Source organism: Rhamphochromis longiceps, linkage group LG9, assembly GCF_057381845.1.
Source record: "Rhamphochromis longiceps isolate RC_006_pf linkage group LG9, R_longiceps_female_GT1.1, whole genome shotgun sequence".
NCBI classification, from domain to species: Eukaryota; Metazoa; Chordata; class Actinopteri; order Cichliformes; family Cichlidae; genus Rhamphochromis; species Rhamphochromis longiceps.
Genome location: NC_140565.1, coordinates 36,915,019 through 36,942,560, shown reverse-complemented (window position 1 = coordinate 36,942,560; position 27,542 = coordinate 36,915,019). Strand labels below are relative to the sequence as shown.

At 44.7% G+C, this 27,542-nt stretch overlaps 2 protein-coding genes across 10 annotated transcripts in view; one reads left to right on the top strand and one right to left on the bottom strand.

Moving 5' to 3' along the window:
- The window catches only part of LOC146662832 (receptor-type tyrosine-protein phosphatase mu-like), a 224,043-nt gene that overhangs the window by 76,560 nt on the left and 119,941 nt on the right, over nt 1-27,542 (top strand). For all 9 annotated transcript variants that reach the window (XM_085417616.1, XM_085417614.1, XM_085417612.1 and 6 more), the window contains exons 8-14: nt 170-282; nt 614-794; nt 24,944-25,097; nt 25,975-26,150; nt 26,318-26,427; nt 26,516-26,717; nt 27,279-27,381. In XM_085417616.1, the coding sequence (XP_085273742.1) occupies nt 170-282; nt 614-794; nt 24,944-25,097; nt 25,975-26,150; nt 26,318-26,427; nt 26,516-26,717; nt 27,279-27,381 (1,039 nt within the window). The remainder of the gene's footprint in view (nt 1-169; nt 283-613; nt 795-24,943; nt 25,098-25,974; nt 26,151-26,317; nt 26,428-26,515; nt 26,718-27,278; nt 27,382-27,542) is intronic.
- On the bottom strand, nt 13,831-14,860 carry LOC146662833 (uncharacterized). Its single transcript, XM_085419465.1, has 2 exons — nt 14,132-14,860; nt 13,831-13,923 (listed from the first exon to the last, which is right to left on the bottom strand). Exons 1-2 carry the CDS (start codon nt 14,858-14,860, stop codon nt 13,831-13,833), a joined length of 822 nt encoding a protein of 273 aa, XP_085275591.1.

Here is a 27,542-nt window from a genome sequence, read left to right as displayed (position 1 = left end):
GAAGGTCACGAATATTAATTGTCTTATTAACACCTTCCTCCCTCGTCAAGAGTTTAGTGAAACCCAGAAGAGCATGTGTGTGTGAGTGTTCATGTGTGTGTGAGTGTTCATGTGTGTGTGAGTGTTCATGTGTGTGTTGTCAGACTGATCTTGGTCCTTTGTCCCTCAGAGCCCCCTGTACCCATCGCCCCTCCTCAGCTGACAGCAGTTGGTGCCACCTACCTGTGGATACAACTTAACGCCAACTCGATCAATGGGGACGGACCAATCACTGAGCGAGACGTGAGTGCTGATTGGTCACTGATTCAGAAGTGTGGCTACAGCTACGACATTGGCTAACATTGCATAGTTAGCTTATCAGCCTGCTGTTCCCTTTAACAGGCTAATAGTCAAAGAAAGTTTAGACGCTGGAGCCACAAACTGTGACAGAATTCTGTAATGCATAGAACTTACAATTCTATAGTATGTATGTATGTATGTGCAGATGTATATGCGTGCATATTTTTTTTTCAAAGAAAGTTTAGATCCAGGAATTTGCTTTATATTTGTTTTGGTCGGGTGATTTTTGTCCACTTCTGGGGCAGCCTACCTGTAACATTGTGCTCGCTTTCAGGTTGAGTATCGGACGACAGCAGGCATGTTGATCGACACCACACCGGTTGATAAGCCCACTCATAAAATCGGGCATCTGGACCCCGACACAGAGTATGAGATCAGTGTGCTCCTCACCAGGCCCCTGGATGGAGGCACAGGGAACCCCGGGCCACCGCTCAGAGCCAGGACCAAGTGTGCAGGTGGGTGAAAGTGAGGTCGCATGGTCGAACCCTGCAGCCAATCAGTGATGAGGGCCGTTTCATGTCATCATAGTTGGTTTTGTTTTGTAGAGACCCTCGGGTGATTGCTAGCAGCTAGCAGCTAACCGTGTGGCTCCACTCACACTGCTCTTATTAGGAGGTTAATGGCTGAGTCATTAGCGTACCGTGCTAAGCTGCATTAGCACTGAGCTCATCAGGTGGCTAATGGTTAACGATGAGCTCCTTAAGACAGCCAGCTTTGTTAGCATCACACTCATTAGCTCCTAATGGCTACTGCATACACACTACGCTAGCAGTTAATCTCCTGAATGAACACACCAACACACTGTGCCGCAGGTGTGTGTGTGTGTGTGTGTGTGTGTGTGTGTGTGTGTGTGTGTGTGTGTGTGTGTGTGTGTACGCAAACAAAAAACTGGATGTTATTAGCAATTAGCTCGCTAATTACACAGGTGCAGCCTTTTTATTGCTGGTGCAGTTGTTACTTCATCTGTGGAGTGTTTGCTTGTTCCACACGTTTCTATTCGTTGTAATTATTATTAGTGCCAGTCTTCATAATTCAGATTCATTTGATCTGTTTTTATTCACATACCTGTGTTTGAATTTATAGAAAGAATATAACCCATATGCTTACATTATTGTCAGTATAAGTTTTATTTACATGATCACATTATCAACAGCAACAAAGAGCTTTGTGTTTCAAAGAGGAACTATATTTTTAAACAAAGAACATCAGCAGACACTTAGATTCACAAAAATATTTAGTAAAACAATCATAATTTAAAGAAAACCACAATGTTATTTTTTAGGTGATGATAATATCAATCTCAGCTTAACCCTTTAAGACCTACCATAGAACCAAGTCCGCCAGAGCTTATATTATATTTTTACATGCTCTAGAGACATTTTTGGGAGAATTTCAAGTTGATATACATCAATACAACAATTATAGCCCAAATTTTAATAATATGTATGCATTAAGTGCATAGTAATTACATAAAATTGCAAAGAATGCGATAAACTGCAAAAAAATTGAAAAAATTTCTAGTTAGAGAAATTTAAGAGGCTTATCCCTCAAAACTGTAAATACAAAAAAGTTGCACAAAATAGTTTCCCACCACAGGAAATTTTATTTAAGTGTCTTCATAGTTTTATTTTTGAAATACACCAATTTTTATACACTGCAGGAAAAACTAAAATAAATATTATAGTGCACATTTGCAAAAAAACCGCATGTGCATCAAAATAAACTATTTCCAGCAGTGCAATATGAGTCCTAAGCATCCCAGAAACAATACAGAGAGTCATAAAGTCAAACATAACTTTGAAAGACACCAGTATAGGCTTATAAGGCCCCGATGGTAAAAAAAAACTACATTTCCGCAAAATGACGTCACTTCCGGTTTTGGGCAGGACATGGCGGACATGCGATAGTTCGCGCTGATGGACGTAGGAAGTGTTACAAACAGCTGATCGGATCGGCAAAGCGTGTTTCTGGAATATTATGTTTGTGTTGCTGCAAGCGCTTTTTATGCAGTTTTTGCAAAGCTATATGTGGAAGGAAACCGTGACCGAGGACAAGCTGATGGCATAAGATGTAAGTACAATTTCTCCGGTTTCATATGCAAAAAAGATTATTGCGCTAGCTTACATGGTTGCAGTGCTACCGGGATTTAAAAATAGTTATGCAAAACGGCCGGCTTTAAAGGGTTAAAAGAAAGTGTGCAAGTTTTTTCATGTCAGCATTACACCACCTCTATTTTCCACAGTGATAATTATAAAAGCATTCACTTCAATTTCCTTTAATAAAAAAATAATAAAAAAAACTTCAACATAAAAAAGTCATGTTTGAACAAAATATGAATCAAAATCAATGCAGATGTTTCCAATGCTGACGTGTTTTTGTGTGCTTGCCTCCAAACTTCATGTTTTCCAGTCCTGCTGTCAGTCGTTCCAGTGGCGACACTGTGAACAACTGTGTCAGGTTTCAACATGCCGGCGTCTCAGACCTGCTGCTTCATGACTCATTTCAACACCTCGCAGCCACTGTCATGTTCCTATAAACTTGTGTGTCTGTAGAACCCCCCCCCCCCATTACACCCTCCATAGCCCCCACCCTCAGAGGCTTCCTGTCACACTGACCTGTGACAGTGAGGAGCAGGTTCATCCTTTAGTGTGCTTTTGAAGGCTGTTATGCGCATGTGTGCTGTCCTACATGCACTTGGATTCTTGATGCACTTCCTGGTACAAGCCAACTGAGAGCCTCTTATTCCAGGAGGAAAAATGAAAAACATGCCCAGCAGTCAAGTTCTGATGATCACTGATGTTATTTCGGTCATTGAGGAGGCTGTAATGGTTCTTGGTGACATTGTAAGGGTCTGTGGTGAATCATTGGTGCTGATAAAGCTCTGACAGCTTTTGCTGCATTTCTAATGAGACCTGATGAGGGTCTTTGTGCTAATGGTCTTTAAGAAAGCTCTAGTTGCTCATGGTGACGCGGTGATGGTGTGGATGAGGTCTGCTGTGTTCTCATAGCCTGTATGAGTTTCTAATGGTCCTTGGTAGTAGGGCTGTTTGATATAACAATATATATATCGGATGACGATATGAAAAAATCTATCGTTTCATATTACACTATCGTTTTGTTTCGTGGTGTCACAAAATAAACTGTTTATGGCAACATTTTTTTCATGGTTTTGATGGTCACTGTAGTGGCTATAGTAATCTCTTAAAGTTCTCTCTTTCTCTTATATTTAAAATAACCACACTACGGAGAGACAAGCGACTTTTTTTACACGCTGTCATTAGCAACAATGACAGTAAACCCAGTGTGTGGCTCCGCTGTCCGCCTGTTTATTTTCCACATAAACCTTTCACAATGAAGCTGAAGAGCCTGTTGAGATTTTTCAAAATAAACTGAAATGATGACAAACAGAAGGTCCAGTCAAAACAAATGGAGCCCTTATTCCTAAATGAGAGGCCACCTCTGTAGCATGGACATGGTTTGGTTATGAAAAGTCAGAAAACTGTAGTATGCAAATTATGGTGCAATCGGGTCCCCACGTCAGACTCAGAATCGCGTGAAAGAGTATGAAGAGAGTTTACGGATGAGAAGCAAAGAAAGAGCAGTCAGGTGCTCAAAATAAACCTTAGACTCCAACGTTAGAACAGGCTTTTCCCCGCAGCACGCCGTGTAATAAATACTCACAAAGAAAACGGCAGCCGTTACAACTTGTGTCTAAAAATGTATCGTTTCGTGCATCTTGATTTGGCTCTCGGAGGAGGCGGACGCACTTTTCTCCTCTCCCTTATCTTTCCTGCTAGTTCTTATGTCCTTGTCTAGTCTCGTGTCTTTTTTGTATTACTTTCCCTGGAACACTCTCTCACAGTCTGTGTCTAAAACCTAAAAGAGAATTATGGATTTGATCAACTGGTCTCTGAATGCTATTGACACCCTTTAACGAGAAGTCTGGTGTTATGGTGTGTTGATACCTGTGCATTCCTGTATTATCCTTTTGTGTTGCACATTTCAGTGTTTTTTTTTCCTCGCTACCTGGCCTGACCTGTCTCCCCAATGTGATGTTTGTATTGTATGTACGGTCGGCAAGGTCTGTCATCTCGGTTGTGGGCAAAAGACCTGCAACTGACAAATAAAGGCTATCTCATCATCTCATCTCTCATCAGTTAAAACACTCGACTCCAGCTACACGACACTCAGCTGAAAGCACGTCACACAAGTCGAGCTGCCCGAGATTCACAGAATTTACAGAAAATGTAAAACTTTTGTGATTTATGTCATTGTTGGGACGATAAATATCTTATATCGGGATATGAGATTTTAGTCATATCACACAGTCCTACTTGGTAATGTTCTCACAGCCTGTATGAGGTTCTAATGGCCCTTGGTAGTGTTCTCACAGTCGGTGAGAGTTTTTTGGTTCCTCAGTATGTCCTAGATCACAAAACAAAGTGATTGTGTCAGTCTGTGTGATAACCTCCACCTCTCTGGGACTGTCAGCAGACTAAAGCAAGCGCTCCTCTGAGATTGACAGCAGGAAACACGGAGAAACCAAAGATATGTTAAAAACTGTGAGTGTGTGTGTGTGTGACTGACGGCTCACACACTGTTAGTGTTGTGATACACACACTCTCAACATTCGCTCTGATGGCACTCGTCTCTTTCTTCAACTCACTTTTATTTATTCATTTTAGTGCTGATCAATTATGAAGCAGCCTGCGTGTGTGTGTGTCGTCAATAATGGATGAGTGTGTCCATCATACAAGCTTTAGGACTTAGAGCTCAGTGAGGCGACTCAGCGTGGTGGCAGATAAACAGGACTTCGTCATTTCACATTCTGCTTCATACCCTCATCTTGATCACCGATCAGTGCGACAAACTCTTCACGTTCCATCAGGATCACCGAGGCCGTCTGAACATCTCCCTGTGATCTGTGGTGTGTTCAATCAAACTTTATTCATCCTCTGATGTATAAACGAAACTCTGATAAAGCTTCACTGATGTAACAAACATTTGTTTTCAGTTCAGGCCGTCTAGAGAAGGCTGTGTTATCTCTCTGCAGTCACTTGATGTTTTCTTCTACTTCATTATTGTTATTATTATTATTCACATACACACTGCCATGTAAAAACAAACTTTATTACATTTAGTAGTACATGTAGTCAGAGGTAAACACGGCAGAACAATCAAACACATTCTCATTCAACACTGATTCTTGCATTTCCCATTATGCACCTGGACACTTTGTAACCACGTCTGTCCTCTGTGTGCTCACTCATCTGTTTATTCATGAAAATCAGATGTTTGCAGAGCTGATGAGTCCTTTAAAGACAGAGGGAGGAAAGCTCTGAATACAAACGCCGTGTGGGTGGAGCCTCAAAATGAATCAATAACATCTTTAAATGCTTCTTGAGACATCCGTCTGCTGGACGAGCAGCTGCACACGATCAATACGTTTAAAGCTGTGGGTGGTAAAAAGCCTAGGTGTCAGTATCAGAGCTGATCCTGAGAAGCAGACATTGATAAATCGAGTAAAACTGAAAACCTGAACGTTTGGTGGCACCAGAAGTCAGAGCGAACCCAGAAGCCGAGGAGAGCCGAGCTGGAATCCTCCCGCTTATAGAAAGATGAAGAGTTGAGCATCGGTCATGAAATAAAAACCTTTGTGTGTGTGTGTGTGTGTGTGTGTGTGTGTTAACATCCATTAAAGTGTGTGTGCTGTTTGTTGAGGCTTTTAGAAAAATATCACATGAATATTTGAGTTTTTTCTCTTTCCACCTCAGATTTTCACGCTCTGCTCAGCTCTCTGACGTTTTAGTGCTTTTACTTCTGTGCTTGGTTCTCCGACGTTCCAGCATTATGCTGTCTAATACTGAGAAGTCGTCATCAGGCCTTTATAAGTGAGACCCAAGCTGATTTTAAGCAAGCAGCTGGTGGAGACCAAACCAGAGCTAAAAGACAGCGAGCACTGCTCAGAGGATTGCCAACACAATAGATGTCTCAGTGGACGCTGACATCGTTGTCCCAAAGTCGCAGCGTCTGTTTGTTTCCCCCTGGGAATGATTGCGGAATGAAGTTCAGACATGAGAGACAAAATGTGAAATGAAAATTGAAGGCGAGCAAGTTCATGAATGTGTTTGTGTCAGTGTGAGGCAGCATGATCACCTGTAGCACAACGTTCATGGCAGACCGTTTACCTGTACCGTAACGTACCATACCACCTTTATTTATAAAGCACTTTAACATAAAACCAGAGTTCACAAAGTGCTGTACATGCTAAAAGCATAAGTAAAGAAAATTAAAATGAGATAAGATAAAATAAATAACTAAAAAACTAAAATAAATTGAAACATGTCAAAACAAATTGAGTCAACCCCTCTAATCAATGCCAAAGGCTTCAGCGAATAAATATGTTTTAAGAAGACTTTTAAATTCAGAGAGAGAAGAGGCCTGACTAACATGCAAGGGTAGATCATTCCACAACTTTGGAGCAACTACAGCAAAAGCACGATCACCTTTTTAATTTTTCATATTTATTTCCTATCTTATTCATAGCCTTTTCCTTTTTTGTTTTCTTTAGGTCACGAGCAGTTGTCCAAGCATTTCACTACATATCGTACTGTGTATGACTGTGTACGTGACAAATAAAATTTGAATTTGAATTTGATTTATACTTAGTTTTCGGTACCTTAAGGAGCTGCTGATTGGCGGACCTAAGGGAACAGGCAGGTGTATATGGTTGTAGTAGCTCCGAGAGGTAGGGGGGGGCCAGGCCATTAAGAGATTTAAAAGCAAATAAGAGAATTTTAAAAACAATCCTAAAATGTACAGGTAGCCAGTGGAGTGAAATTAAAATTGGGGTAATGTGCTCAAACCTTTTTGTTCCAGTTAAAAGACGTGCTGCAGCATTTTTCACAACCTGCAGGCGCCTAATGGACGCATCACTAACCCCAAAATAAAGTGCGTTACAATAATCCAGCCTAGAAGTAACAAAGGCATGGATTACTGTCTCAAAATGCTGTTTCGATAAGATAGGCTTTATTTTGGCTAATTCCCTCAAATGAAAAAAGCTAGATCTTACAACAGCTCTGACCTGGCTTTCAAGTTTAAGATTTGCCTCTATTTTAACTCCCAGATTAGTGATGACTGGTTTAACATACTGTGCCAGTGAACCAAGATCTATAAGAGTGGCCTCAGAAGCGCCACCAAAAACCATCACTTCTGTTTTCTGTTCATTAAAATGTAAAAGGTTCAAAGCCATCCAGGCCCTTATTTCATTAAGGCATCTGAGCAGCGGGTCTACTGAGAAGCCATTTATCTTTTTAAGTGGGAAATAAATCTGGGAGTCATCGACGTAGCAGTGGAAAGAAATCCCACGTTTCCTGAAAATAGACCCAAGGGGTAGGAGATATAGAGAGAAAAGAAGCGGGCCTAAAACTGAACCCTGTGGGACCCCACATTGAAGAGAAGCAGTAGAGGATACAAACTCCCCGAGTTTCACAGAGAAAGTTCGCTCTGCCAAATAGGATCTGAGCCACTGCAGTGCGGCACTCCGCATACCCACCAACTGCTCTAAACGGGAAATTAAAATATTATGATCCACTGTATCAAAAGCAGCAGTTAAATCTAACAGCACAATAATAACACAGTCACCTGAGTCATTTGCCAAAAACACATCATTAAAAACTCTTAAAAGGGCAGATTCGGTACTATGTAAAGCTTTAAAACCAGATTGGAAAACTTCTAAAATACCGTGTTCTTCTAGGAAGGACATTATTGCTTGTAAACTACCTTTTCAAGAATCTTTGAGATAAAAGGCAGTTTGGAAATAGGTCTGTAATTCGCAATAATATCAGGATCAAGAGCAGGTTTCTTGAGTAGAGGCTGAATCACCGCATGTTTGAGATTGACAGGTACAACACCAGAGGACAGACTACTATTTACAATGGATTGTACAGCTGATGCTATAGTGAGAAAAACCTCTTTGAAAAATCGAGGAGGGAGAGCATCATAAGGGGAAGCTGAGGGCTTCATGTGAGCAACCAACTCCTGCAGGCAGAGCAAGGAAACTGGCTCGAACCTGTCAAAGACAGCAGAACTAGGGACAGGGGTAGAAGGGTCGAGAACGGACTGGGAAGTCTGCGCTTTGACAGATGGCACTTTATCAATAAAAAAGTGCAGGAAGTTTTCACAAATTTCCCGAGAAGACTCGACACCAGCAGTCTGTGGAGCATGAAGGACCATGTCAATAGTCTTGAATAAGACATGAGGCTTACGACAATTTGCCTGAATAATAGCAGCGAAATGTTTCCTCTTAGCATCTTTTACAATTTTCTGGTAAGAATTCCAGTAGTCTTGTAACATTTGGTATGACACCTGAAGTTGATCCTTCTTCCATTTACGTTCAGCTCTCCTACACTTTCTTCTGGTAGCCCGGGTGTCTTCATTCAGCCAGGGTTCAGATTTGGCTTTTACTTGCCTAAGCTTAAAGGGGGCCACTGAATCTAAAGCAGTTTGGCAGACAGAGTAAAACCACGTACTCAGCTCTTCTGTATCATTGCATATGAAATCAGGAAGGCCGCCGTTCTGATTAAAAACAATAGAGAACTGTCCAGCAGAGGAAGGGTTAAAAATACGACAGCTCCTAGCAGCAACAGGAGGAAGATTAACTTTGGTACAAGGAAGGAAAACCTCAAACAAGACAGGCCTATGGTCTGACCATACAATATCACAGACCTCTAAGTTAGAGACAGGTAAATTGTGAGTTAAAACAAGGTCCAACGTGTGCCCATATTTTTGTGTAGGCACAGACACAGGTTGCACAAGATCAAAAGAGTCAATAAGATTTAAAAAGTCCTTTGCCATTGGCTTGTCAGGGCAGCACACATGAATATTGAAGTCCCCAATAATAAGGACATGATCATATTTTGGCATAATTTCAGCCAACAGATCAGACAAGTCATCTAAGAAGTTCTTATTGTATTCATGTGTAACAGAACGTTCACCTATACCGTAACGTTCATTTGTAACAGAACGTTCATAGCAGAACGTTCACCTGTACCGTAATGTTCATTTGTAGCAGAACGTTCACCTGTACCGTAACGTTCATTTGTAGCAGAACGTTCATAGCAGAACGTTCATCTGTACCGTAAAGTTCATTTGTAACAGAGCGTTCATAGCAGAACGTTCACCTGTACTGTAACGTTCACATGTAGCAGAACGTTCATGGCAGACTGTTCACCTATACCGTAACGTTCATGTGTAGCAGAACGTTCATAGCAGAACGTTCATCTGTACCGTAAAGTTCATTTGTAACAGAGCGTTCATAGCAGAACGTTCACCTGTACCATAACGTTCATTTGTAGCAGAACGTTCACCTGTACCGTAACGTTCATTTGTAGCAGAACGTTCACCTGTACCGTAACGTTCATTTGTTGCAGAACGTTCATAGCAGAACGTTCACCTATACCGTAACGTTCATGTGTAGCAGAACGTTCATGGCAGAACGTTCACCTGTACCGTAACGTTTGTGTGTAACAGAACGTTCATAGCAGAACGTTCACCTGTACCATAACATTCATTTGTAGCAGAACGTTCATGGCAGAACGTTCACCTGTACCGTAACGTTCATTTGTTGCAGAACGTTCACCTGTACCATTACGTTCATTTGTAGCAGAACGTTCACCTGTACCATAACGTTCATTTGTAGCAGAACGTTCACCTGTACCGTAACGTTCATTTGTTGCAGAACGTTCATAGCAGAACGTTCACCTATACCGTAACGTTCATGTGTAGCAGAACGTTCATGGCAGAACGTTCACCTGTACCGTAACGTTTGTGTGTAACAGAACGTTCATAGCAGAACGTTCACCTGTACCATAACGTTCGTGTGTAGCAGAACGTTCACCTGTACCATAACGTTCGTGTGTAGCAGAACGTTCACCTGTACCATAACATTCATTTGTAGCAGAACGTTCATGGCAGAACGTTCACCTGTACCGTAACGTTCATTTGTAGCAGAACGTTCACCTGTACCGTAATGTTCATGTGTAACAGAACGTTCATAGCAGAACGTTCACCTGTACTATGACGTTCATGTGTAGCAGAATGTTACCTGTACTGTAACGTTCATGTGTACCGTAACGTTCATATGTAGCAGAACGGTCACCTGTACCATAACGTTCATGTGTAACAGAACGTTCATAGCAGAACGTTCACCTGTAGCATAACGTTCATGTGTAGCGTAGCGTTCATATCAGAACGTTCACCTGTACCGTAAAGTTCATGTATAACAGAACATTCATCTGTACCATAACGTTCATGTGTAGCAGAATGTTCACCTGTACCATAACATTCATTTGTAGCAGAACGTTCATGGCAGAACGTTCACCTGTACCGTAACGTTCATTTGTAGCAGAACGTTCACCTGTACCGTAATGTTCATGTGTAACAGAACGTTCATAGCAGAACGTTCACCTGTACTATGACGTTCATGTGTAGCAGAATGTTACCTGTACTGTAACGTTCATGTGTACCGTAACGTTCATATGTAGCAGAACGGTCACCTGTACCATAACGTTCATGTGTAACAGAACGTTCATAGCAGAACGTTCACCTGTAGCATAACGTTCATGTGTAGCGTAGCGTTCATATCAGAACGTTCACCTGTACCGTAAAGTTCATGTATAACAGAACATTCATCTGTACCATAACGTTCATGTGTAGCAGAACGTTCATGGCAGAAAGTTCCCCTGTCACAGGATATGGAGAACCTGATCTGTATTTAGACTGGATTCACTGGTTTCCAGCTGCTCTCTCACTAAGCGGCTGTTCTGGTCAGCGCCTTCGATCATCCATCACTGATTCTCATCTCTCTTCGTCTTCAGCCATCCTCTCATATTAAATCTCCTGGAAATGAAAAATTAAACCTCTCCTCCTCTCCTTCATCTTAAAGTCACCTTCAGACGTTCATCACTCGTCTCTCTGCCTGTAATCTGTTCTTCTGTGGTGTTTAAAGTGAACACATGTAACAGCGGCACGAGGAAGAGTGTGGACAATCCATCAGACAGGAAGTGACCTCAGAACATCCACAGAAAAAAGAGAGCAGTAATAATTCTGAGTGTGTGTTTATGTGTCACTTTATGAAAGGTGATTTGTTCCTCATACAAAAACATTAGCATCACTGATTTATGCACATATCTGCAGCATGTCATTAGCTGGTAAGCGTTTATGGCCACAGACTGTAGGGGGCGTTAGGCTACGAGCCATTTACAGTATATGTGTCACGGTCCGCTGTGACGGACCGAGTGGAAAGTGCGTGGAGGACTCAGGTGCAGACACGAGTGATAAGGAAGTGGACTTAAACAAAAGCGAGCCTTTTATTGTGGCTGATGAATACAACAGAAGCAAACCAGAATAAGGGCAGCACAAGAGCAATAACTAAACAGAAACCTAAACTGGGAATAAACTAAAGTAAGGCTATGACTTGGAATACAATAGACCGGGCATGGAAACACGGAGGGTGGGAACACAGGTGACACTGATAATCATAACAAGACACGGCAGGAGTGAACGTAACACTGATGGGAGATGGGCAAAGTAAAGCAGGAAGTACACAGAGGTTCAAACAGGAGGAGAGAGAGCACGGGGAGAACGCAGACATAACGGGCTGGGGAAAACATAGAATAAAGCACAAAGAGAGACGAGGGCTCATAAATACACAGAGGGGCACACAGGGGGTAAGAGTCACGAAGGGAAAACACATAAGGAACAACGTAACAGATCAACCCAGGAAGCATGGCCTAAATAAAGAACAAAATACAAAAATACACGAAAACTAAGAATACTGGGCCCACATGGCCCAGGACCATGACACCACCCCCCCCCCCCAAAGGGCTGGCTCCCGACAGCCCAAACCCGAGAAACAAAACACAAGCGAAACAGAAAACACCCCACCCAGGGCGGGAGGCGGGGGACCAGGACGGAGGGAACAAAACGAACCAAAAACAAGGAGCACGAGAACAAAACGGAGTCCACAAATACACAAAAGAGTCCAGAACAGGAAGGCGAATGTCCAAAGAGGCCCGAAGGCCAACCCGAGAGGCGAAAACACAAAAGTCCAGTCCAACCGTTCCGGAGGCCGGCCACGGGAGAGGTGGCCACGGTGACAGAACAGATCCGGAGGCCGACCGCGCGGAAGGCAGCGGCCACGGTGACAGAACAGATCCGGAGGCCGACCGCGCGGAAGGCAGCGGCGGCGGCGAAGCAGTTCAGGGGGCCGGCCGCGCGGAAGGCAGCGGCGGCTCTCCAGTGTCAGGCGTACTGGCCGAGGCCCGGTGGGCACAGGACCAGACGAAGCACAGGCTGAGGCTGCAGCAGACGAAGAACAGGCTGAGGCTGCAGCAGACGAAGACTCTGAGGCTGCAGCAGACGAAGACTCTGAGGCTGCAGCAGACGAAGCACAGGCCGGAGCTGCAGCAGACGAAGCACAGGCCGGAGCTGCAGCAGACGAAGCACAGGCTGGACCAGGCGTAGCAGAAGGTGGCTGGATGGGCTCCTCGGGCCCTCCAGCAGACGAGGCGTGAGGCCGGACGGGCTCCTCGGACCCTCCAGCTGACGTGGCATGAGGCTGGTGCGGTTCTCCAGAACCCCCAGCTGACGAGGAAGGTTGCTGAACGGGCCCCTCGGACCCTCCAGCGGAGACAGGAGGCTGAACGGGCCCCTCGGACCCTTCAGCGGAGACAGGAGGCTGAACGGGCCCCTCGGACCCTCCAGCGGAGACAGGAGGCTGAACGGGCCCCTCGGACCCTCCAGCGGAGACAGGAGGCTGAACGGGCCTCGCGGACCCTCCAGCGGAGACAGGCGGCTGAACGGGCCCCTCGGACCCTCCAGCTGACGTGGCGTGGGACTGGACGGGCTCCTCGGGCCCCCCAGCTGACGTGGCATGAGGCTGAACGGGCCCCTCGGACCCTCCAGCGGAGACGGGAGGCTGAACGGGCCCCTCGGACCCTCCAGCGGAGACGGGAGGCTGAACGGGCCCCTCGGACCCTCCAGCTGACGTGGCATCTGAGGAGGCCCTGGGGAGAGTCTTAAGCTCAGAAGCGACTGGTGAGGCAGCACATAGAACACTGTTAGCATGACAAGCTTTGAAAACATAATTTCTCAGGTCATGAACACTTTCGGTAACTCGAGTGGTAGATGCCAACCCCCTGTCGGTATTGTCAACACAATAGTTCATGGTAGGATTGCACATAAGTCCGTAGCTGGATTCAGAGTCACATAAAGAGGCAGGCATGCTTATGGCTGGCCTAACAGTCTGGGACTGAGAAGCAGTAGCATCAGAGCTCACGTTCCTGTGCATTTGGTCTTGAGCACTGTCTGCAATCCCACCATCAGGGAATACGGAACTAGACTCCACTACGATCTGCACGCGGGGGTAACACTCCGTCTCGGCTGTACGAGTTTGCTGCAGTAGATAACAGTCTGAGGCGGAGAGAAAGCTCACGCCATTCCTAGCAGGCTCAGAAGCAGACTGTACAGTCGACGTGTGAATCCCTTTCGCTGTCTCATGAACCTTTGCTCCATGTGGTGCGGCTATGGGAGCAACACTAGAAAAAGTCCTGGATTCTACAGAGACAAGAACATGGTCTGTGGTTTCGTTGTGTGCTCCTTCAAAACAGTTACACACAGTTCTTTCAGCTCTGGAGCCCAATTCCGTTATAGTCTCCGGTCCCGGCAAATCAACACTCATCTCACTCTGCTTCATAGAAGGGACATGAGGCGCAAAAACGCAGTCACTCACCGGAGTTAGTGCGGTGCAACGGCGGCGCCGGCGCCGCCCCCTTCTGGTAGCTGGCGCGATGGGCGCTGATGCCACCACTGCAGAGGGTGGCGTAGCGGCAACATCCTCCTCTGCCCATATCCTCGCTAACGGCGAGGCAGGGGAAGCGAAGTCTGAGCGGGTTGGAGACGGCGAGCGGCTGGTAGGCGGTGCAGCAGGTGAGAGTTCCTCCTCTGGGATGAGCCAGGGTTTCCACCGGAGCTCGTCCTCCCGATAAGCCCGTAACACCTGCTGACGCTCATCGTCCCCGAAGTCTATGGCCTCCACCGCCTCCGTGTGCCGGTTAGTGCAGCATGACGGTGGCGGAAACGAGGAAGCCGATCCACGGTGAGGCGATGGCTGAGTGGAAGTGGGCCTCAGCGTTCCCCCTGTCGCAGCCTCTGGCTCATGAGGCAGCGGCGCCGACACCCGTTTACGGGGTGGAGGTGTGGGTGCTGAGGCGGCATCCAGGACCCTCTGGGCCAGCGCACGGGCACGAAGCTCCTCCTTCAGGGGGCCCAGGGAGTCAAATGCCTCGACGAGGCGGGGGAGCTGTCGCAACCGCGGCTCCCGCAACATAATGGCGTCCACGGCCGCCAATCCCGTGGAAACCACTCTCGGATCCGTGCATCCGATGATGCGATCCATAACGCGGCAGAGCCTGTTCAGCTCCTCTCCCACCTCCTCCGAAATGTCCGCTGAGTCCGACATGGTCGCGTCGTACTGTCACGGTCCGCTGTGACGGACCGAGTGGAAAGTGCGTGGAGGACTCAGGTGCAGACACGAGTGATAAGGAAGTGGACTTAAACAAAAGCGAGCCTTTTATTGTGGCTGATGAATACAACAGAAGCAAACCAGAATAAGGGCAGCACAAGAGCAATAACTAAACAGAAACCTAAACTGGGAATAAACTAAGGTAAGGCTATGACTTGGAATACAATAGACCGGGCATGGAAACACGGAGGGTGGGAACACAGGTGACACTGATAATCATAACAAGACACGGCAGGAGTGAACGTAACACTGATGGGAGATGGGCAAAGTAAAGCAGGAAGTACACAGAGGTTCAAACAGGAGGAGAGAGAGCACGGGGAGAACGCAGACATAACGGGCTGGGGAAAACATAGAATAAAGCACAAAGAGAGACGAGGGCTCATAAATACACAGAGGGGCACACAGGGGGTAAGAGTCACGAAGGGAAAACACATAAGGAACAACGTAACAGATCAACCCAGGAAGCATGGCCTAAATAAAGAACAAAATACAAAAATACACGAAAACTAAGAATACTGGGCCCACATGGCCCAGGACCATGACAATATGAGCTCAGTTCGGTTAATATGTGTTAAAGAAAAGGGCTGGACGATGTGGAACAAAATGACTTCTATCGATTTTATATTGACCGGGTTTCATAATTCTATGGAGGCAAAGTTATTTCACTGTAATCGTTTAACACCCAGCTCCAAAGAAACGCCGTGATAAAGGAGGAGAAAGCGAGGTTCTCATCATAAAACTCTGAAAGGTTGAAATTTCCTGCTTTTCACTGAGAACAAAGCACCAGCTGTGTGTGTGTGTGTGTGTGTGTGTGTGTGTGTGTGTGTGTGTGTGTGTGTGTGTGTGTGTGTGTGTGTGTGTGTGTGTGTGTGTGTGTGTCAGCAGGGTGAATGCTGGAAATCTGTTTCCATCAGTCAGGGTCGTGTTGGCTGAAAAGGTCACAGGAAGAGGGAGGCTCAGAAACGCAGAGGGAGACGAGTTCAGCTTTTTAAACCCAGCAGAAGATTAAAAAAAGACTCATGTGGGCAACAAACATGTCCTGGTAATGTGGAGAATGAGAGTCCACAGCTTGTGTGTGTGTGTGTGTGTGTGTGTGTGTTACTAATTATTAGATATTGAAACCAGCGCATTGAAGACTCTCCCCCCCATTCTACTTTTAAATACTCTAGGAACAACAAGTAAGCCTGCAGTGCGAGAGCGAAGTGCTCTAATAGGGTGATATGGTACTACAAGGTCATTAAGATAAGATAGGGCCTGATTATTTAAGACCTTGTATGTGAGAAGCAGGATTTTGAATTCTGGATTTTAACAAGAAGCCAAAACAGGAGAAATCTGCTCTCTCTTTCTAGTCCCTGTCAGGACTCTTGCTGCAGCATTTTGGATTAGCTGAAGGCTTTTCAGGGAGTTTTTAGGACTTCCTGATAATAATGAATTACAGTCGTCCAGCCTGGAAATAATAAATGCATGAACTAGTTTTTCAGCATCACTCTGAGACAGGATATTTCTAACTTTAGAGATGTTGCACAAATGGAAGAAAGCAGTCTTACATATTTGTTTAATATGTGCATTGAAGGACATATCCTGGTTCCTCACAGTGTTACCGGTGGCCAAGGTAATGCCACCCAGAGTAAGAATCAGGTTAGATACCATATTTCCAAAAGTTGAATCTGTTCATCTGGACTTCTGGTTTCAGTCATTATGCAAATGTACTGTTTATAAGATTGAAACCTGCAGTCAGCTGAGACTGAAGAAGCCACTTGGATGAGTGACGAAATGTTTCTCTCACTGAAAACGCTACGTCCAGATGAACAGAATCAACTTGAGCATGCATCAAGACGTTAGATACCATATTTCTAAGATTTTCAGGGCCGAGTACAATAACCTCAGTTTGATCTGAATTAAGAAGCAGAAAGTTAGCGGCCATCCAGGTCTTTATGTCTTTAAGACATTCCTGCAGTTTAACTCATTGGTGTGTGTTATCTGGCTTCATGGACAGATAGAGCTGGGTGTCATCTGCATAGCAGTGTAAATGTATGCTATGTCTTCTAATGATGCTGCCTAAGGGAAGCATGTATAATGTAAACAGAATTGGTCCTAGCACTGAACCCTGTGGAACTCCATAATTAACCTCAGTGTGTGAAGAGGACTCTCCATTTACATGAACAAATTGGAGTCTATTAGATAGATATGATACAAACCACTGCAGCACAGTACCTGTAACACCTACAGCATGTTCTAATCGCTCTAATAGGATATTATGGTCGACAGTATCGAATGCTGCACTAAGGTCTAGCAGGACAAGCACAGAGACGAGTCCACTGTCAGAGGCCATAAGAAGATCATCATCATTATCGTTTATTTATATAGCACTTTAAAAATACACCTGGTAGACCAAAGTGCTGTACAATACAAATATAAATATAGTAATAAAATAGCAAAAAGCAGACATAACAATAAAATTAATAAATAAAATGTCAGTTACCCACAGAGTTAAAAGCCAGGGAATAAAAATAGGTTTTTAATCTGGACTTAAAAACTGGCACTGATGTAGCCTGTCTAATATGGAGTGGAAGGCTATTCCAAAGCATCGGTGCTGCAACAGAGAACGCCCGGTCTACTATAAGTTTCAGCCGTGACTTTGGGACTGAAAGCAGCAACAGCTGCTCAGCTGACCGAAGCGAGTGAATGAGGACATGGGGCTTTAACAAATCAGACAAATAAACAGGTGCCAGACCCTTTAGAGATTTAAAAACCAATGAAAGGACTTTAAAACGGATCCTAAATTCAATTGGAAGCCAATGTAGAGAGACCAAAACCGGAGTGATGTGGTCGAATTTCCTTCTACCAGTTAAAAATCGTGCCGCAGCATTTTGCACTAGTTGCAAGCGTGATAAAGTGCCCTGCCCAACCCCTATTAAAAGAGAATTGCAATAATCTAAATGTGAAAAAATAAAGGCGTGAATAACACTTTTCAAGTCACGCTTGGAAAGAAAGGGCTTAACCTTTGATAAACGTCTGAGGTGATAAAATGCTGATTTTACCACCCCGTTTACCTGACCAAAGGTAAGTGCAGAATCAATTTTTACTCCGAGATTTGTGATCGAACTCTTTAAATGGGAAGTCAAAGCGGCAAGATCAACATCTGGAGCGTGAGAAAAATGATTTGGACCAAATAAGATCGCTTCCGTCTTCCGATCATTAAAATTTAAAAAGTTTTTGGCCATCCATGCTTTAACATTACTAAGGCAGTAAAGCAGAGGTCAACTTGGGAAACTATCAGAATGACTAAAAGGTAAATAAAACTGGCAGTCATCTGCGTATAGATGGAATGACACTTTATGTTTTTGGAAAATCGCGCCAAGAGGCAAAAGGTACAGTGAAAACAATAACGGCCCAAGAATAGATCCCTGTGGAACACCCCAAAGCAGAGGGGATTAAGCCAAGGGGAGAAAGAAAGAGGGAAAGAGAAACAGCTGAGAAGAGGGACGGGGGAGAAGGGCAAAAACCAAAAACCAACAGAATGAGCAGAAAAAGAAAAAAAAAGAAGAAAAAAAGAAAAGAAAAAGCATATATCAATCACCTGGATCACCTGCTGAGAAAGAAAAAAGAAAACAAGCAGAAGAGAACAAGAGTAATAGAATAAACAACATCACAATGATATATGGGAATATGACAGTAAATACTAAATATTAAACATTATTGTGCAGCACATAAGATCAACAGAACACAGTGTGCTTTGAGGTAGGAGCCAAAAAGGGTGTAGTTTGTGGGTGTGATCACCCGTGTGTACACCTGTGAGCATGGACGCGTTTGTTTTTTGTTTTTTAAAAGGTTCCTTCATGTAATGATCTGCTAGAGGGTGTGGGGGGGCCACAGCCCCGTCCTCCAGGGCATGAAGCAGCCTGGTTTCTTAAGTAAAGGATGTATGACTATGCTTAAACTCCCTAGGTACTTGACCAGACAAAAGACTAGTCTCCAAAAGTTGATTCTGTTCATCTGAACGTAGCGTTTTGTAGCTACGTCCAGAGGAACAGAATCAACTTTTGGAGATTTGCTTTCCTGGATGATTGACAATGCACCAAGACAAAAGACTAGTATTAATAATGTTCAGAATGTGTGGTCCGATGGTAGGAAATCCCTTTTTGAGAAAACGGGGAGGAACAACGTCATTTGGAGAGCCACACAGTTGAGCATTCAGCACAAGTTTCTCTAAATCAGGTAAAAGAATTGGTAGAATAGCAGAGAACAAACCTGAGCAAGAACCATGCATGGCTGGGTCAGCAATAGATAGAGTCAGAGGTCTCAAACTAGCAATCTTGTCCACAAAATAATTAAGAAACTTATTGCACATAACCTCAGAAGAGTGCAAAAGAACATAGCCTTCTGTATTAAGTACAGAATTTCTAGATTTATATAGAACACGAGGGTTATGCAAGCTGGCAGCAATAAGTTGGGAAAAATAGGAGTGCTTGGCAGCCTTTACTGCTTTCTGATAGACTTTCCAGCTAGTCTTAAGAGCTTTCTCTTTTTTCCACCGTCTTTCACATCTTCTGCATTCTTTTCTAGCGGCTCTGGTAAAATCAGTTAGCCAAGGAGCCTACGTCGAGGACAGATTTACAAGCAGAGTCCAAATAAGAAAATAGAAAAAAAGAATAAGAAAAAAAGAAAAGCAGCTCTTTACACCGGACCCAGGAGGGAAGGCAGCTTTACTTTGATAAAGTCAGCCAGGTCATTTCATCGTCTTCTGATCAGATTTAGCACTTCAACATTTAGTCTATAAATCTTAAAAGAAATTGTCCATAACCACAGCTTCTAATTCATTTGGTTTCTGAGTTCCAAAGACCCAGAAAACTGAAATATTAACACTTACATCACCACGGACTGCCATTTGGCTTTTTCTACCTTTAAAACCCGGAGAGCAGCCAAATGGCTTTTAGCTAAGCTTTAGCTTCAGCCAAGTGGAAGCTAAATTGGCTAGTCATTCATATGTATATTAGGTTGTTAGCTGGGAATTCTGGAGGGAGGGGAGTGGGGGTGTGTGGATGAGGGGGTGGGGGAGCTGCTAAAAGCTGTGAACTTCCTTTTGTGTTTCATCTTGATGCATTCTCAATCATCCAGGGAAATAAATCTCCAAAAGTCACCAACTTGGAGTGTTTCAGTTTGCCGTCTTAGGGAGAAATCAACACACATGGGTGTATGTCCTTTGTTGCTGAGATTTATTGATAAAAACAGTACAAAAAACCAACCATTTGTACACATATTTACAAATAATAATAAAAAGTGAGTGAGTACATTTCAACATTATACCAGTGGTCTGATTGATGCCACAATGGAGCAAATCGAGCAAAGACTGATAAGTTCGCTGCAATTTCCAGTGTGTGGGGATCATTGGTCACCAACTGCATCACGTGCTACAACCCTGGTCTACATATCACCGTTGATGAACAGCTTTTCCCATCAAAGACTCGGTGCTGTTTCCTGCAGTATATTGCAAGTAAACCTGACAAGTTTGGGATCAAGTTTTGGGTGGCTTGCGACCTAAAATCCAAGTACATTTGCAATGTCTTCCCATATCTTGGCAAGGACCCCAATCGTCCCACTGGGGAGAGACTTTCTGAAAATGTAGTAATGAGGCTGATGGAACCATTCCTAGACAAGGGCAGAAATGTTACCACGGACAATTTTTTCACATCGCTTTCACTTGCGCAAAAACTTCTTAGACTGAAAACCACCATCCTCGGCACAGTCAACAAGATTCGCAGGGAAATTCCTCAATCCACTAGTGGATTGGCTAGTCATTCATATGTAAATGTGGTGGAGCTTGCAAGAGAGTTGGCTCACTCTCATGTAGCTGAGAAGAAGGCAAGAAAAGAACAGTTGCTTCGGACACAACCCTCCACACCTAGTCCTGGAAAAAGAGCCATGTGTCAGGTCAAACACAAATGCAAGAACAATCATGCCACTGTGCGATGTGTTCACTGCTACAGATACACATGTGGTAAATGCAGACTACAGATACCATGGCAGTGCCAGGATTGTGAGTGATTGCTGAAAATGTTGAAATGTACTCACTCACTTTTTATTATTATTTGTAAATATGTGTACAAATGGTTGGTTTTTTGTACTGTTTTTATCAATAAATCTCAGCAACAAAGGACATACACCCATGTGTGTTGATTTCTCCCTAAGATGGCAAACTGAAACACTCCAAGTTGGTGACTTTTGGAGATTTATTTCCCTGGATGATTGAGAATGCATCAAGATGAAACACAAAAGGAAGTTCACAGCTTTTAGCAGCTCCCCCACGCCCTCATCCACACACCCCCACTCCCCTCCCTCCAGAATTCCCAGCTAACAACCTAATTTACATATGAATGACTAGCCAATTTAGCTTCCACTTGGCTGAAGCTAAAGCCTAGCTAAAAGCCTACCAGCCATTTGGCTGGTGGTGGGTTTTAAAGGTAGAAAGGTAGAAGCCTGGGACTCCTTTAAATAATAAATAAATAATTTAATATAGAATAATATAACAATATAACATAATTTATTTTTTTTTTTTGCTATTACTAATATCTAATTTTCCTTTAAAAGAAAATAAACCTGAAGAAGATAAAAAAAGATATATTGATTACTGTCCTGATTGATTGATTGGCTGGTTATCTCCGTTCAAATCAAATCAAATCAAAATCAAATCACTTTTATTGTCACATCACATGTGCAGGTACATTGGTACAGCACATGTGAGTGAAATTCTTGTGTGCGAGCTTCACAAGCAACAGAGTTGTGCAAATACAAGAACGTAAACAAGCAAAATACAAGAATGGCTACATCTGAAACTAATAAATATATGTACAATATATAATAGTATATGCATTTCTGGATGTGTATACTAAATATTTTTCTACGTGTGTGTGTGTGTGTGTGTGTGTGTGTGTGTGTGTGTGTGTGTGTGTGTGTGTGTGTGTGTGTACACATATTTTACAAATTAAATAGAGTAAACAATAAATAAAATATATAAAATAAAATATACAGAGTGAGACATGTGCAAAACAGTGGCGTTACTGTACAGTTCCCTGAGCTCACTCTGAGTCTGGAGGTTGGTGTTAGCATCTTACCTTTGCAGGTGTCTGACCTCGCAAAAGGTTCACCTTACTGTCACAGTCTGACCTAACATCAGTAATCTGAGCTTTATCAAAGTATCAGTAATCTGAGTACACACTGGTGTAATCAGTAATCTGAATACACACTGGTGTAATCAGTGAATGCTGTGAACATGGCGCTCTGTAGTTCCTGACGGTTGTCATTTGTAGTTTTTGCCATGTTGTGGAAAACTACCTGGTGATGTCAGCGACTGGGTGCACTGGCTCCAAGTAATTTAAATGTCAGCCCAAAAAATGATGGGATGGAAACCATGACGACCACACAAACACACACACAGGTTTGATCAGAGGGGAATGGGAGGATTTTATGTGATAGCGTTCACTCTTCCCTCGGGGATTATGGGTAATGGGATCCACCTCAATGCCCCCCCCCCCCCCTCCTTCCCTTGACCCCCAACCCACATTGTTGCCGTAGCGATGTCGCTGTGTGAGTGTGTGTGTTCCCTGCAGACAGAGCATTTAAGTCGACATCTCTCTTTCAGAGCAACAATCAAGGTGCAGAAACTCACAAGTGCCTCTATTGTGTTCAGCTAAAAGCCTGCAGTGTGTGTGTATGTGTGTGTGTGTGTGTGTGTGTGTGTGTGTGTGGTCGATTGCGGCTGCACAGAAAACTTCTTTCCTGTTATTGTGCCCCACACACACACACACACAACCACAAACGACAACAAAGAACAGGAAAGGTATTGTTCACCAGCTGCAGAAAATACCTGAACACACACACACGCACACACACGCACACACACACACACAGGGGTTTGTCAGGAGAAATTGCTCTTTCCTGCTCTCATCTATCATTCCCCCTCTGAGTGGATCGCTGTCTGTCATCTTGAAATAAAGCACTTAGATTGGCCACTAGAAAGACTGTGTGTGTGTGTGTGTGTGCCCGCGCGTGCGTGTATGTGTGTGTGCGTGTGAATGCGTGTGTGTGAGCGCGCTCAATTCGAAGCCTCCTTTAATCTCCCTCTCTGTGTCTCAGAGGGAGCTCGGGTTTTTTCCAGTGTTGGTTAAAGTCTCTGCTGGAGGCTCAGAGGGGGGAGGGGGGGGGGCTCTGTGTGGCTCTGAGGAGCCCAGACTGGACGGGCTGTAATGGTTCCCAGATGGTTCCATCTGTGTTCATGCTGTGTGTTAATAAAGTTTGAGTTGAAGTCTGTTTCCGTCCTCAGTGAAGCGTCAGGGTGGAGTCTGCAGTGCTGGATACCCATTGGTCCACTCCTCAGGCTTCTATCCAGCTGGATGTTGGTGATGCTGCAAGGTTCGGGTTTAGTTAACAGCCACTGGTTTTATATGTTTCTGCCTGTTTGGAGACACACGTGATAAACAGGAAACATGCAGGGTGACTGGGAAACACAATCCCTGCTAATCATCTGTTTCTTTTTCCATGTTTGTGTGGAGTGCTGAATTATCAGCTGATCATCATATTGTAGGGGAGCATCACACAGGCACAGATACCTGCTGATAAAATCCCAGAATTTCACTCATTAACGGGGAAATGAAACTCTTTACACATAAAGGCTAATATACCTCACTGAGCCTGGACCTAAGTCTGTCTGTGATGTCGGGTCGTGTTCAGCGCCATCTTCTGTCAGTATGGGATGTGACGTCATGTGATTGGTTGGTTGGTGCTAACAGACTCGCATTACTTTATGTTAGCTAACTACTGACAGGATGGATACCTCAGAGGAAATTAAGGGCACTTAAACTAAACGTGAGTGTGAGGGGATCACTTTAGTGCTGCAGCAGTGAGTTCATGTTGAACCAGGACAGACTGTCCACTTTACTGTCTATGTCTGTGGCAGGAAGTGGCTGTTCACTGTTTGGCTAGCTGCACTGAAACGGTAAAATCCAGCTGTTAGCTGTGATGTTGATGTTTTTAAAGCACGTTATAAACGAGGACTGTGGAGGAGGAGGAGAGCTGGTTTGAGTCACCAGACCGACCGGCTGGATTTTTCCTCGTCTGGTCGAATGTGCTGAGCGTCAGCTATTTTATGCAGTGTAATCATCTTTCTTTCAACAGCTCGAAATATTCACACCACAAACATAACCGTTTCTTACCGAAGCACAACTGGGAGTCCTAACATCCATCAGCATGTCCGTAAGAAAACAGATGGACGTGTGTGATGGACAACAAAAAGAAACAAACAGAGGTTTGAGGAAGAGATGGCACACCTTATTTTCTTCACATCGTCTCACTGGCTGGATTACTTCATATTAGAAGTGAGGAAAAGCAAAGCCCAGATATAAGTGAAGCAGACTGTAACGAGGTGTTTTTCCTACGGACATGTAGATGCATGTCAGGATTTGCAGTCGTGCTTTGGTAAGAAGCATAGTTATGTTTGTGATTTGGTGTGCATGCAGTGAGCTGTTCTGTTGCATTTGACACATGCTGCTTCAGTCATTAACACCAACAGGAAGGTCAGCCGATGGAGACGAGGCGTGCCGATAAAAATGCTGAGCGATGAAGAAACTCAGATGGAGGTCACCTGGTCAGGTCCTAACAACTCTGATTGGCTGAGCACCGACTGACCCCAGAGCAAGGCGCCGGTTTGGCGACAGTTGGCAGCAGAGCGGAGCTGAGCCCTTCGCCAGCTCTGTTTTCACTTTACACACATAGAGGATTTTAGAGACGTGACAACGTGACGTTCACACTGCTTCCTTCAGTTTAAGGACAAACACCCGAATCCTCCGTCAAAGAAAACATGTTTACATCCATCAGAAGTTAAGAACAGCAGCAACAGGGCAGGAGCTTCAGTTTACTTTCATCATTGTGGAGAGGATAAGAAGGGCTACAGGTGAGCACAGGTGTGTCTCAATTCATTATCCTCATCACGTGTTCCTGTTTGTGTGGTCTCCGTGTTGGTTTCAGATCCGATGAACGGCCCACGGCGTCTTGAAGTCGTTGACATCCAGTCCAAACAGGTGGCGGTTCGCTGGGAACCATTCGGATACAACGTGACACGCTGCTACAGCTACAACCTGACTGTGCAGTACCGCTACAGACCTGCAGGGGCCCTGAGCAGGTACACACAGGAAGCAAGAGGGAGGGACCAACAGGTGAAGAGAGGGAGGTCCCAATGGTAGAGATAGTAATGAACCAAATGAAGTGAGAGGGAGGGGCCAATGATTGGCAGAAGAGAGTAATCATACAAAAAGAGAAGGAGGGTCCAGCAGAAATTAGAGTTAGAGAGTTGGACCACAGCTGGATGGAGGGCGTGGTGAACAGGTGAAGGTAGGAGGGGCTCTGAGGTGCTAGGAAAGAAGGAAACTGTACTTCTTTAAGTTTCATTTCATCCGAGAAGCTTCTTCAGTTCTAAACCAAATGGTGGAGAGTCCCAGGTATTTAAACCCTAGTGGGGGTGTCCCTTATGAGGGTCATTGAACCTGTATTGATCATGTGACTCACCACATGAGCCAAGGTGTGGGTCATTATCAGCTGAGGTGTCAGGTGTTACCAAAGGTCACTCTTTCGAGTATGCCGGTGTCCACATGTTGGACAGACAAGACAGATGGTTTGAGAGACGAGTGAAAGAAGCATCTATGTCCACTGTGAACAGAGGGCGGGGCTTACGACACAACTGTCTGCCATCTACAATCCTTCCCAGATGCCTAAACACCCACTCACATCCTGGGCCGTTGATCTTAATAAGTCACATGATGGAGTGGGGCAAGATCTCACAGTTGGTTCACCTGAAACCTCTGCTGATAATGACCCACGACTTTTTTTCACCCACTGGCTAATGTGATGAGTCACATGATCAGTAGTGGGTCCCTCATAAGGGACAACTTGATAAATAGATGAATACCACTCAACTATTTGGTTTAGAACTGAAGAAGCTTCTCAGATGAAACTTAAAGTCTAGCTGCTTTCTTTCCAAGCACCTGCTGTTTCTCCTGCAGGGAGCCAGCAAAGGAGGAGGTGCGGGAGGAGGAGGTGTATGACACAAGGAGCACCATGCCGACGCACACCGTACGCAACCTTCCACCCTTCACCAACGTCAGCCTGAGACTCATCCTGAGCAACCCCGAAGGACGCAAGGAGAGCGAGGAGCTTCTGGTGCTGACAGACGAGGATGGTAAAACTCTCCCTTGAGTCACAGTGGAATCACAGCAGAGTCACAGTAGAGATATAGTAGAATCAAAGGAGAATCACAGTAGAGTCACAACAGTTTCACAGTAGAAACACAGTAGAGTCTACTGCTTTGTCCTCCGATGGTAACCTATGGTGACATTTTGGTTTCAGTTCCCGGGGCAGTCCCCGTGGACTCGATCCTCGGCAGCAGCTACGAGCAGCAGATCAGCCTGAGCTGGAGGGAACCGCTGCAGACCTACGGCCTGATCCGGCAGTATGAGGTAAATACATACAACTCCCAGCAGGCTTTGCAGTCTCCCAGTCAGACCCCGTGAGTCATCTGGGTCCCGATGTCTGTCTTCTCCCCAGATATCCTACAAAGCCTTGAGCTCCTTCGACACGGAGTTTGACCTGTCCAATCAGAGCGGCAGGGTGTTGAAACCGGCCAATGAGACAAGCCACATGTTCACCGGCCTCTACCCAGGCTCCACCTACTCCTTCACAATAAGAGCCTCCACTGTTAAAGGCTTTGGGCCCCCTGTTATCACCCAGTTTACCACCAAGATCTCAGGTAGGACTGTCAAACTAAGAGCTCAGATTGTTGTTTTTACTTTAAATGACTGCAATGAAGGAAGACAAGGTGAGCTTATTTTGTGTATCACAGTAGCACAAAGCGTTCACAAGTTTCTGCTGTCTCAACACGGACAGAGAAATATGCGTCACATGACCATAACTCTGGAGTAGAGAGAAAATTCAAATGTTTCCTGAAAGATGTCATTTTACAGCCAAAACTACAAAACAAGTTGGGCTGGGTGAGAAAGGGTTAACTCAATAGTGCTTCTCACTGGCTCTTACTGACATTTTATTTTGAAAAGCCAGTCGTGTGTTTAATCCCACGGAGCTTTCAGTCACAGTGTTCAGGCGGGTGAGAGTAAACAGGCAGACCGGACCTGGGTTTTCCCGACACAAACAGTCGAGCTGGAAGGAATCAGCTGATTCCACTGTGTCCTGTGCGCTCGGGTGTGGTTCTGCTCCTCGCCAGGCCTTTGAGTCATTTCCACTCTTTGCTTCAGTGTGAAGGTAAATCAGGAGGGAATGAGCTGAACATATTGTAACTCCTCCTCCTCTTCAGCTCCTCTGATGCCGGCGTACGATCAGGAGTCTCCTCTGAATCAGACCGACTCCACCGTCACCGTCCTGCTGAAGCCCGCTCAGAGCCGTGGGGCCCCGGTCAGGTAACGTACCTGTTCAAATATTCAGCAGCATCAATCTCCCACTCCATGAACATTTCATGACGTTGCTGTTAAAGATTAAAGCGCCGACGTGTACCGCCCTGAAGCAGGAAGTCAGGCGACAAACTGCTCACATCACTAACAGGAAATTAAGACTTGTCCTG